Source organism: Chiloscyllium punctatum, chromosome 15 (assembly GCF_047496795.1).
Source record: "Chiloscyllium punctatum isolate Juve2018m chromosome 15, sChiPun1.3, whole genome shotgun sequence".
Taxonomy (NCBI): domain Eukaryota; kingdom Metazoa; phylum Chordata; class Chondrichthyes; order Orectolobiformes; family Hemiscylliidae; genus Chiloscyllium; species Chiloscyllium punctatum.
The window spans coordinates 63,594,352-63,606,658 of NC_092753.1; the positions used below are offsets into that span (position 1 = coordinate 63,594,352).

Below are 12,307 nucleotides of genomic sequence, written 5' to 3' on the forward strand. Positions count from 1 at the left end.
TGGTTCAACTTGTTCACACCAACCAAAAATCCCAACCTGACCTAGACTCATTTGCCCATATCCCTCTAAATCCTTCCTATTCATATACCCATCCAGATGCCTTTTAAATGTTGTAATTTAACCTGCCTCTATCTTCGCAACATTGTCTTTTGTCAAATCCATAGCAAACAATGCCTGCTTCAATCCCCAATGGCTTTGGAATTAGAGTCATACAGCACAGAAACAGAACTTTCGGTCCAAGTCATCCACACGGACCAGACATCTCAATCTGGCTCAGTTTAGTTTGCTGGGTAACTATTTGAGAGAGAGTTCCAAGGGACTGATGAAGCTAGAGAAGGTGTAGAAATAAAACAGTTTAAACCAGTATGCCTGTGCCTTGGTGCAAAACTGTTAAGAGTTGGCAGAGATATTTGAGAATATTTTCTAGGCCTTTATGCTAGGCCTCCAAAACACCTGGTATCCTTCAGTAATCACCGGAGGTGGTACAATTGCTAAATATCCATTCATTTGTTTATTCTGCAAATCAATGCAAATAAATTATGGAAGAACAACAGCAAACTTCTAGACTGATTTCTCCATCACATCCTTCCCTCCATAAGTGCTAATTTATTTAAAACTAAGGCATCTTTACTCTGGCCGGACAGAATGAGGGTGATGGTCTCAGTGATCTCCACAGCTTCATCTCACCCGGTGAATACAAGCACTGAAAGCCTCAAGAGTCTTGCCATCCCACTAATTACATGCATCAACCTTTCCTCTGGCTCAGTAATAGCAACAGAACCTTTACCGGTTTCAGAGGTACTTCTTTCTCAAAACATTTCATCTTTCTCCAATCAAATCCCACCTTTTTAGCACAGTCACTTCTACTTGCCAACTTCTGGCACAGCTCAACATCAATTTTTTTTCTTTCTGTAATGCTTGTTGGTATGATGCCTTTTTAATGTTAAAATACACAAATGTAAATAGTTGTGATACCAGTGGTAGATTTTGTGCAACTGCTAGGACCAGACTTAGGAAGGGTAAGCTGACCACTATCTGAGGGGTTGGGCAACAAACAAAGGATTCACCATGGTGCTCAACCTTCATCTAGCCACTTACCAAATGCAGAATTTCTGAAGCTAATAGAGAACTATGGACAGACAGATTGCCATTCTATGATGAACTGTTCTATGACCCTAAACATGCTGAACATTGAGATTGCAGCTATTGAAACAAAAAAAAAAGGCAAAATAAGCAATTATGGAAGCAGTCAGTAATCCACATCTGCCCATATAATTATCTACAATAGATCCTGTAATATTGGGTAGAATAAGGAGGACAACATTTTGTAAAGTTCACCTTAATCATGTACAATATTAGTGATACATTTGATGTTTAATCGACTTTATATCCCTCATAATGACAATATTTTAAAGTCTTAATGAGCTGATTAGTTTAGTCCAGCTAAGTGCTGCACTCAAGAAAGAAAACTAAGGATTCTTACAGTTTTAACATTGGCCTGCTGCTAAAACCGATTTTATTGAAATAAAATACAAATATATGAATGGAATAAAAATTAAAGATGGTCTATAGAGAAGTTGTGTGTGACTAAAAGAATCTCAAATGAAAGTCTCCCATATATTCAACGTAGAACTATCTAAACCACAAGTGTATTGTGATTCAAATAATAATTACATCTAGGTGTTCTCTTTTCCATAAACCATTAAAATGCAGTTGACCCACTCCTGAGTTTTGCTGTTAGTATAGGAACTCACTTGGTTTACGTTTTTTTTAATTTAAAAGTTTAAAATCAACAGATTTTAGCAGATTCTACTTGATTCCAAAGTTTTGTAATCATGTACAGAACAGAAATGCATTTTACTATTTTTTCATGACACTGGAACTGGTACGTTTCAGACCATTATTTCAATTTAGGTATAATTTTATTGTTTTAAGCCAAGTAACACTTTGAGGAAACAAGAACAGCAGCAATTTCTATTATTTTCTCTGGTAGCTCACTTGTGTACGTATTCATATACAACCATATAGTTTGCAGTTCAGCTTCACATTGTTTCAGTCAGATGCAAGTAATCACAGCTCTGCCCAAATGCACAGTGTAAATAAAATTTGAGTAAAATGTGATTAAATTTACAATGATTACTTTGCAAATTGGTTCATCTTGAATACTTCTGAAGAAAATGTAACTGATATCTTTGCTTTTGCCTAGGTCATTATCATATTTTATTACTGAAAGTAATGATCACTATTTTTATTCTTGCCAGCAAACCAAATTTTACAATCAATACATTCACTTGAGATGCAAGAGAATCATATTTAACTTCTATTCCATATTAAGGCTGCTTGGTTCAGAACACATTTTTAAGGGGGTGGAGGGCACTGAAAAGAGAGTGAAGAAATACTTTCTTTTGGAATATTGAAGAGCTAGTGAATGACAAGCAGCAATCATACATGCTGCAAACTAAGGAATCAGCAGAGTTGATTTGGCTGCTTTTTGATACATTGACCAGCTATAGTGAGCGTTTGAACTACTGGCCAAACAGATCACTAAAACAGGATTCTACTTTAGCCTCTCCAAGCTTACAACTACTCTTTGGACATCCACGCCACTCAGCTGAGTGTTTTAATATCATTAAATGGGCATATTTATAATGAAACACACTATTTTTATTTCCCCGCCCCAGTAGGTCTTTACTAGTGATTAAACTATATTTTTCACATGTATTTAACTCAAAATACTACAATCAAGACATTTTATTAAATACAGAAAGGCAGACTACATTGCAAACCTATATTAAAAGGTTTAAATCCTGTGGAAGAATTAACCACTTTCACTTGATCAAATCAACTGCACGAGAAAAGGAAGACTTACAAAATTAGACAGGAAGGAACTATGAATTGTTTGTGGCCTATCCTACTGTTTATTTAATGCAAATTACAGTACCAGTATCTATTCGGAACCGAGTCACACAGAACGAATTGTATTTACAGGGATAAACATCAAGCATACTTCACAAAAATTTATATTAAAATGAAATAAAAATTCAGTCACAAACAGAAGCATTCAAGTAATAATGTTAAACAGGTTTTTTTGTTTTTTTTTTGCTTTTTTTAAAACCAAGACAGTTCACAAGTGATGCAATGGTTGTATATTATCCACAGTCCTTTTTGACAAGAGAGGTGGTCAAGCTTTTGTATACAGGCTGTGTGAAGCATAGCAAAACATCTCTAATGCGGATTATACAGGCAAGCAGGTAGTCACACAAGTAAATTACCACGTTTAACCCTTTGTGTACCAATTGCAAACTGCAACTAAAAACAAGGATGTAGGCAATGACTTTCAACATTTCACCTTAGTTTCAAAGATTTGGTTGATCATTGCAATAAAATTCTAACCATTCATTTCAATTTGGAAATCAAATTGATCAGGCAGCAATTGGAGACACCAGCACCCCCCCCCCCAAAATAGTTCAAACAAGGAGAAATTTGGATCAAAATTATGCTACTTTCACTAAACCCAATCACTGAGAGACCACAGCTCACATCTACTTTGTATTCCTGGTATAATGATATTATTTGGACCTTCTCAGGACCAGGGAATTGAAAGAGGAATGGCACCAAATAGCACTTTAAAAAAAAACAAATTAAAGCACTGAAACTTCATTACAGCCATTGCAATACAAATAGGCTGGGCTTTAATTTAATTCTAGCTGGCTAGCAACATGCTAGTGGATGACTCTCATTTGATTTACTGCTAAATCAATAGCCACATTTCTGAATCTCCATTCAGCAAGCTGACTGAAGTGTTTTAGTTGTTTGTCTTTTCCTCCACTCCCTTGAGGAACACAGAAGGTACTGAGATTGAGTTTTGGATATTTATACAAATTGCGTAACAAAGACCATCCCAACCAAACTACCAGTTCACATCGCTAATTAACTCATTCACTACCCGCTGCCACTATAATTATTACAACAGCACACATCTTGAAAAATTTACTTAAGAATTTTCTCAAGATTGAGAGCTGAAGTAACAATTCTGTAGTGAATAAGCTTTTTAGTAACAATAAAACACACAAAGATGAGGAATATTTATTGCGTATGCTAAAAAATAAAAACCTAAAGTATGTCTACCTGTTTGAATATTAATTTCCATATTGTAATAAAAATATTTTTATGATGTGCACTATTAAATAGCTTACACCAAAAAAAAACTGTACAAACCAACTCTGGAATCCCTTAGACTGCCCACAGAGCTTGAAGTTGCATGCATATACCTGCAGTTTAGGATGTAATGCCAATACCCAGGTCTGCTCAACACTTTCTGCTACAGCATCCATCAAAATCTACTGTCAAGTATCAGCCTAATGCTCACTGCAAGTTCTGCTCATTTGGCACTAGCCTAATTTAATCTATGTCCAAAAACCTTTGTGCACCAGCCCCACCCCACCCCCTCCAGATTTTGTAGCTCAAACTGGTAGAATATGTAAAAGCAGGCCATGGTTTGAAAATCTTGAAAATGTGCTTCCTACTGTGAAAGATTTTTTTTAAAAAAACTCTAAACCACCTCTTTCTAATTTTTCTTTATGTGGAACAGTTATCTTGAACTCAGAAGCTCAAGAAAATGTTCACTTTGATCAGACCCTCAAGGAAAAAGGAAAGCATTTATTGTAACCAAATTCTGAATAAATCTGCCTTTTCGTTAAAGAAATTTAACTAAGGCCAGTGGTCAGTTCTGAGAAGCAGCTGCAGCAAGGACCTATGCACTGTCAAAATGGTACTAAACACAAATAAAGGTGAGATAATAACCTGGAAAAAACACTTCAAAAACAAAAATACAAAAAAAAACTAAGTTTGGATTCAATTTCCAAAATTTCATTTTCTTCAAAGGGACTGCATCACTTACATGGTGAAAACTTTTTAAAAAAAGTTTATGATAATACAGGATCTCAAGAAATATAAAGTGGACTGAAGTTCATCAGTCTGTGGTGTTGAATTGCCAGAAAATATAAAGCCAATTATTTGGCTAAATTATGATAAGGACAGGCTGTAAAAGATTTAACAAAATGACAAAGTGATTGTGTACACTCCATTACAGGAATCAGACAATATACACAGCCAGTTCAACTTTACTTGGAAATTAACTCAGTTTGTACACTGTCAATGCTAGTGCATATCTTGTGGCTTGTAATGAATATATACTGCAGTAGAGATGCTTTAAGGATGAGCAAACCATTCAGATTAAACTTGCCCTTTTTCCCATTTTTGCCCGATGTCCACTTCTCCACTGCAGTATTTAGTGGCATTTCCTCATTTTATATCATTTTACAGATCTAGTTTGTGAATCAAAAAGTGACAAATATCACCAGTGTGGTATTTTAGCAAAAATTGTGCTAAGTCTGTTACAAAAACAGACAGAAGGAAAGGGCAAAAGCTCAATGAACAATATAAAATTGTTCCTTTAAAGGCACTAACCAAATCCTAACAGTTCTCTCATCCTTAGTACAAATTCACATGAAACTTTAGAAGTTGCAAATTAAAGCTGCAGTTCAGATTGAAAGCCATGTAATGGGACACTCCAGTGTTAACTCGGTGCACACAAGATAAAAGCATTTGGTAAAACAAAAGTAATTAAAATCAAAATTTGCATTATAAAATGTCAAATAATTATATAATTTGTACATTAAAAATTTAAAGTCATCAGTTCATGCAGCACTATTAGCAACTCTGCCAGATTTACTTTCATTCCTAGATTCATATCCTACAGTAAATTTTTGGAGAGTAAAACAGAGTTGGCATAGCACAAGTGTTCAAAAGTTGGTTACACATGTATATAGATTCTAGTATGTTATATTGTAGCTTTCTTTCAAATTAACTGGAAACAATTTTCTGTAGAATAATCCAGCCTCAAACCGCAAATTGTCATAACCTGCTGAGAGCCCAAACATTTTAAATAGTGAAATATGCAACTTTTGAAGTGTTCAACAATTCTGTACATCTGTTTTTGTTCCAACTGCAATGTGAATCTGATACAAGCAATAAAAATAAAACTTCTCTACAAGACAGATGTCAACTTAAAAAAGGTACATAAAGGGTTAAATATGAAAGAAATAGCAAATATACTGAGGGACAATTAAAAAAAAATCAAACATTGGAAGCAAAGGCACTCCAAACTATATACTATACAGCACTAGTTCCTTATTGTTACATCGTAGCCGCACCTATAGTACAGAATTGAAACTATATGGCTTTAAAAGCTCTCCTACAATTAACAAAATTTGCCCTGAATGTTTGTTGCTCTCATCAGTTCCCAGGTCCACATACTTTATGTACAAAACAAAAATAATCAAAAATAAGTGGTGGTTGAGAGGAGATGGCTGAAAAAGAGGACAGGAGAAAAAAACGGAAATCTGAAATCACTGGGATAATTTTTTTACACTCCTTCAAAGAACTCAAGATTGCATTTCAATTGGTGTAGCTCAGAAATCATCTGGGACCTGCGGTTTTATTAACTTGAATGTATATGTGCTACATGCTTCTGCAACACCTTGCTTTAAATAAATGGGACCAGTGTAGAGTTGCACTGGACCATTAAAAAAATCTTTAGCCCTGAAGAGTCAAATGTTCAATTGACAAAAAAAAAAGTACTGAAAATATCCAACTTCACTTCTAGGCAGGGAAATTATGGTGACTTGAGTCTCTGGTCTTTCTTGCAGTAGCTATTTCAGAGGATCTGTACCCTCATCAATACGTTGCTGGTACAGGTCCAGTATTGATAAAACCTTAATATCTATAACTAAGTATTACTACTTTCTTACTCAGATTAAGAATGAATCTGATGGCAACGCTTCATGCCAAATCAAATCCTGCACTACACCAGAGTGAAACACACCTCAGCCTTTCATATTTTTGGATTGGGTGGGGGAGATTTGAACACTATGGCAGACTGCAATAAAAGATTGTCAAGGGAGGAGTTTACCATTTCTCCTTATTCCTTTTCAATCCCTCTTCAGTGAGTAAATGATTGGTTGGTATTTATTTTGTGTATATTTTTGAAACAAGATTAAATAAAATGAACACTAATGACAATTTTCATAGTTGACCAGCATTTTTGCAGCTGACTGGAAATTTGAGCCAGGGCTTTCCCGTCCTCAGGTTGAGTTGGATGCCGAAGCTGAAGCCGCATTGGTAGACTGTCCACGGTCCACAGCAGCATTGGTATCTGGGACAGAAGGCAAAATACAAAATTACTTTCTTGGAAATAATTCACCAATGAAATTAAGGTTGGAAATGCTATCCTCAATTTAAAAACAAAGTACAACATTGTAAATATCAATCCACAGAAATTTGGTATATTGTCACAGAAATAACCATAGAATGATTTCCCAATTAAATTTATTTTCAGCCTTCATTGTTAAATGCCTGAATTCTGACTAGAGAATTTCTAAGGAACCTACTGATCTAGTAGCTTTTAAACTTGACCATTCAAAAACAAAAAGGTCAATTTAAGCACTTGGGGTTAACTATAAATGCTTGGAATCTCAAGCAAACAAGTTTTAGATAGCTAAAAATATGCTGAGCAACAGAAATAACTGATAAGGTAATAAATTATTTTAAGATTCATTAAACTGGACAGGAGGACTTTTTCAAAAAAATGCCTGAACTAGGAGATTCATTTCATCTGGCAAAACGGCCTATTTAGATTGGTCTCATGAATAAAGTATGCTTCCTAAGGTATTTCACTGGAGTGCTATAAAGCAAAACTTGACACAAACAGTCTCGGTGATATTCTGACAAATGGTTAAAGTGGTAGGTTTTAAGGAGTGTCTCAAACAGGGAAATTAGGTGAAGAGACAAAAAGCTTTCCCAAAACAAAAATATCCAGAACTGGAGGCCTTTGCAGCATGGCCACCAAAGGCAGATGGATCAAAATCAGGACACTTAAGCACACTAGAATTAGAAGCACACTGAAATGAGTGTGTTGCGGTCCTGCAAATTAGTATGGAGGGATGAAACAATGGACAGACCTGAAAATAAGTATGAGAATCTAAGTGCTGGTTAACCAGAAGCTCACATAGATCAGCAGATAGAGTACGATTGCATAAATAAGACTTAGCTGCTTCTGCACTAACTTGCACAAAGTCTTGGATCACCTCCAGTTTTTAAGATTTGAATATGGATACCAGCCAAGAACATGTTAGGATAACCAAGTCAAAAAGCATCATCCACAAAGATGAAGGTTTCAGAGGATAAACTAAGCTGGCAAAAGCTAAGACAACATTATGGAGTAGGTAAAGGCAATGCCATAGGAAGCAACTCTCATGATTAAATAAGATGGGGCGGCATTGTGGCTCAGTGGTTAGCACTGCTGCATCACAGTGCCAGGGACATGAGTTCGACTCCACCCTCCAATGACTGAGTGAAGTTTACTTGTTCTCCCAGTGTCTGCGTGGGTTTCATCTGGGTGCAAAGGTATGCAGGTCAGGTGGATAAGCCATGAGGAATGCAGGGTTACAGGGATAGGGTGGTGGTGGGGGGTCTGGGTGGGATGCTCTTTGGAGAATTGGTGTGGACTTGATGAATCTAGAGACTTGTTTCCACACCGTAGAGATTCTACTTGATGAAGGCAAAATTGAGAACAATGTACCATTTGCCAGAGAGTAAAATTGAGGTACTGTCTAAAAAATGGTAAACAGCAAATGAAGATAATGGCTAGTCTTCTTGATATTTAATTGGAGAAAAGGCAGAGAGACAATTTTGAGAAAGTGCATGGATCAGGAAGGGTAGTGGTGAGGTAGAGCTGGATGTGATCAGCATACACAAGACAACAATGTTGCGATTTTGATTGGCACTTCAAGGGGTAGTTTGTAAATGCTAACCAGGTGAGGGGCAAGGCTAGATCCACAGTGGGCAGAGGTAGTCGTGCAGGAGCTGGAATTCTTTTGATATCATTAGCAAAGTCAAAAATCAAACCTGGCAAAATGGAACCGAGAAAATTTAGACCAATCTAGCTACATAACAGTTAAGATGCACTGGAGGAAGGTATAGGCGGTCTGATTAGAAAGTTTGCAGATGATGCTAAGATTGGTGGAGTAGCAGATAGCAAAGGGGACTGTCAGAGAATGCAGAATATAGATAGATTTGAGAGTTGGGCACAGAAATGGCAGATGGAGTTCAATCTGGGAAAATGCAAGGTGATGCATTTTGGAAGAGACAATTCAAGAGTGAACTATACAGTAAATGGAAAAGCCCTGGGGAAAGTTGATGTAAAGAGAGATCTGGGTGTTCAGGTTAATTGTTCCCTGAAGGTGGCAACACAGGCAATAGTGTGGTCAAGGAGGCATACAGCATGCTTTCTTTCATCGGACAGGGTACTGAGTACAAGAGTTGGCAGGTCATGTTACAGTTGTATAAGACTTTGGTTCAGCCACATTTGGAATTCTGCATACGGTTCTGGTCACCACATTACTAGATGGATGTGGATGCTTTGAAGAGAGTGCAGAGGAGATTCACCACTATGTTGCCTGGTATGGAGGGCACTAGCCATGAAGTGAGGTTGAGTAGATTAGGATTATTTTCATTAGAAATATGGAGGCTAAGTGAGAACCTGGTTGAGGTTTACAAACTCATGAAGTATAGACAGGGTGGATATAAAGAAGCTTCCCCCCCTCCCCGGTCACCAGTTCAAGGTGAGAAGGGAAAGTTTAAGGGAAATCTGTGTGAAAAGTTCTTTACACAGAGGGATATAGATGCCTGGAACACGTTGCCAGTGGAGGTGGTAGAGGTGGGAACAATGAACACTTTGTTCATTGTTCACTGGAATGAGAGGGGAATCTACCCTGGGTAAAACAACCCCCCTGTTCAAGAAGGAAGTAAGGCAAAGATGGGAAACTATATGCCTGTTAGCCTGATGTTGGCTATTGGTAAGATTTGAGCCCACTGCGAAAGAATGGATTTTGGAATACTTGGAAGTGCACGGTAAAATAGGACAAAGTCAGCATGGTTTCATGAGGGGGAGGTCATGCCTGACAAATCTGTTAGAGATTTTTGGAGGTGGTAATGTGCAGGTTAGACCAAGAAGAGCCAATGGACGTTATCTATTTGGACTTCCAGAAGGCCTTTGACAAGGTGCCACACAGGAGGCTGCTATGTAAAATAAGCTCATGTAAGCCCATGGGGTTAGGGATAAGGTGGATAGAAGATTGGCTGTTTGGCAGAAAGCAGGCAGTGGGGATAAAAGAGTTCTTCTCAGGATAGCAACTGTTGACAAGTGGTGTTCCACAAGGCTCCGTGTTAGGACCACAATTTTTCACTTTATGCATGAAAGATCTAGTTAAAGGAATGGAGGGCATTCTGGCTAAGTTTGCAGACAATGCAAAGATGGGTGGAGGGGCAGGTAGCATTGAGGAGGCAGAAGAATTTAGACAGGTTAGGGGAGTGGGCAAAGAAGTGGCAGATGGAACACAACATAGAAAAGTGCGAGGTCATAGAGGCATAGACTATTTTCTAAATAGGCAGAAAATTCAGAAATCTGAAGTGCTCAGGGTCTTGAGAATCCTGGACCAGAACTCCCAAGGTGAAACTCCAGGTTGGTAGTTAGGAAGGGAAATACAATGTTGGCATTTATTTATTTTGAGAGGACTAGAATATAAAAGCAGGTACGTACTTTGGAGGCTTTAAAAGGCTCTGGTCAGACCACATTTAGATTATGAGGAGCAAATTTGGGCCTCAGACCTCAGGAAGGATGGAGAGACCCTGGAGTGGGTCCAGAGGTGGTTTGTGAGAATGATACCAGATCGAAAGACTTAACATATGAGGAACATTTGAGGACTACAATCAATGGAGTTCTCAAGGATTGTCTAATTGAAACTTACAGAATATTGAATTGCCTGGATAAAATGGACATTGGGAAAATGTTTCCATTAGACAAAGGCTCGAGTGAACAGCCTTAGAGTAAGGGGAAGACATTTTAGATCAGAGATTTGGCAAAACATCTTCATCCAGAGTGGTGATGCTATGGGATTCATTACCACAGAAAGCTGCGGAGGCCAATCATTGAGTATATTTCAGGCAGAGATAGACAGTTTCTTGATTGTCAAGGGAATCAAAGATTATGGGGAGAAAGAGTGAGAATGGGGTTGAGAAACTAGATGGGCCGAATGTCCTTGGTCTTATGGTCTAAAAATATCTGCCAACATAAAAGGGAACCCGAAATCTTGTACCAAAATTGAAACAGTAAGCAGGTACTAAAAGATGGACTCCCTATTGAGAGAAAAACAGGGTGATGTATGCTTGAACACACAGGCCAAGAATGGAATATTTAATGAGTACTTTGTATCGATGTTTCGCAAGAGAGAGAAGAAACAAACAAAAATAAAAATCAGTACAAGAGGGGGCAGTAAAGGTCAGGTCTGGGGTAAAAATTGACAGGTTGCACTGGAAATGCTTATAACTGGACTATTTGACAGTTTGGATGGTTTGCATCCAAAGTTGATTGAGAAACAGGACAGTTGGAAATGGTGAAAGTACTTGACATAATCAAACTTTAGTTTGGAAGAATGGGGCTGTTTCTTTGGACCAGAAGAAATTGAAGGGCAGTGAAAAAGATTTGAGATAAGGTACACCATGATGAGATGTCCCCACCATTTGATGGCAGAAAGTCTAGAAGTAGATGTTTGATTTGTCCAGAGGTTAAAAGGTTGCAGACTTTTATGGGAGGTGGTTGGTGGAGGATGGGAGGAAGAACATTCTTGCATATAAAATCTAATAACCTGGATCTGGGTGGTTATAGCAGTGGAAGAAAAGATGGCTACTTACTGGGTGCAAAGTTGAGAAAATTAAGCTTTCAGGCTCTATGGGGATGGATCGAGAAAAATGAATTTACTGGAGTATTCTACAAATAGTGGGGATGGAGGATCAATGGGCTAAACAGCTCTATTCTGCACAAAGACTAGTGAAATACAGACATTTGGTCAATCCAATTTAATGCAGGCAAGTATTGAGTTTGTGGGAGAAAGGGCAAGTTAATATAGAAATTAGAAAATCATATGGCAATCAGAGCAATGAATGCAAAAATAATAAGTCACACTAAACCCTCAAAACTCTGATTTGGCCTCAGCTGGAGCACTACCTGTAATGCTGGGTGCTACACTCAAAAATAGTAAACCTTCTCCCAGGAATGTTGCAGCATTCTTAAAATCTGTTTTCTGGAATATAAGTTACATGCCTAGTACAGCATGCATTTATGCTGATGTTTTTTCTTCATTAGTCAATTGTTCCTATAGTAGGGTACTTTAAACCTCACATAAATACT

The 12,307-nt window shown here is 37.7% G+C and overlaps 1 protein-coding gene across 1 annotated transcript in view; it reads right to left on the reverse strand.

Moving 5' to 3' along the window:
- Positions 1-2,736: 2,736 nt before the first annotated feature.
- The window catches only part of gsk3ba (glycogen synthase kinase 3 beta, genome duplicate a), a 181,769-nt gene continuing 172,198 nt past the window's right edge, over positions 2,737-12,307 (reverse strand). The window contains exon 11 of the mRNA XM_072585306.1: positions 2,737-7,216. Within this exon, the coding sequence (XP_072441407.1) occupies positions 7,146-7,216 (71 nt within the window). The 3' untranslated portion in view covers positions 2,737-7,145. The remainder of the gene's footprint in view (positions 7,217-12,307) is intronic.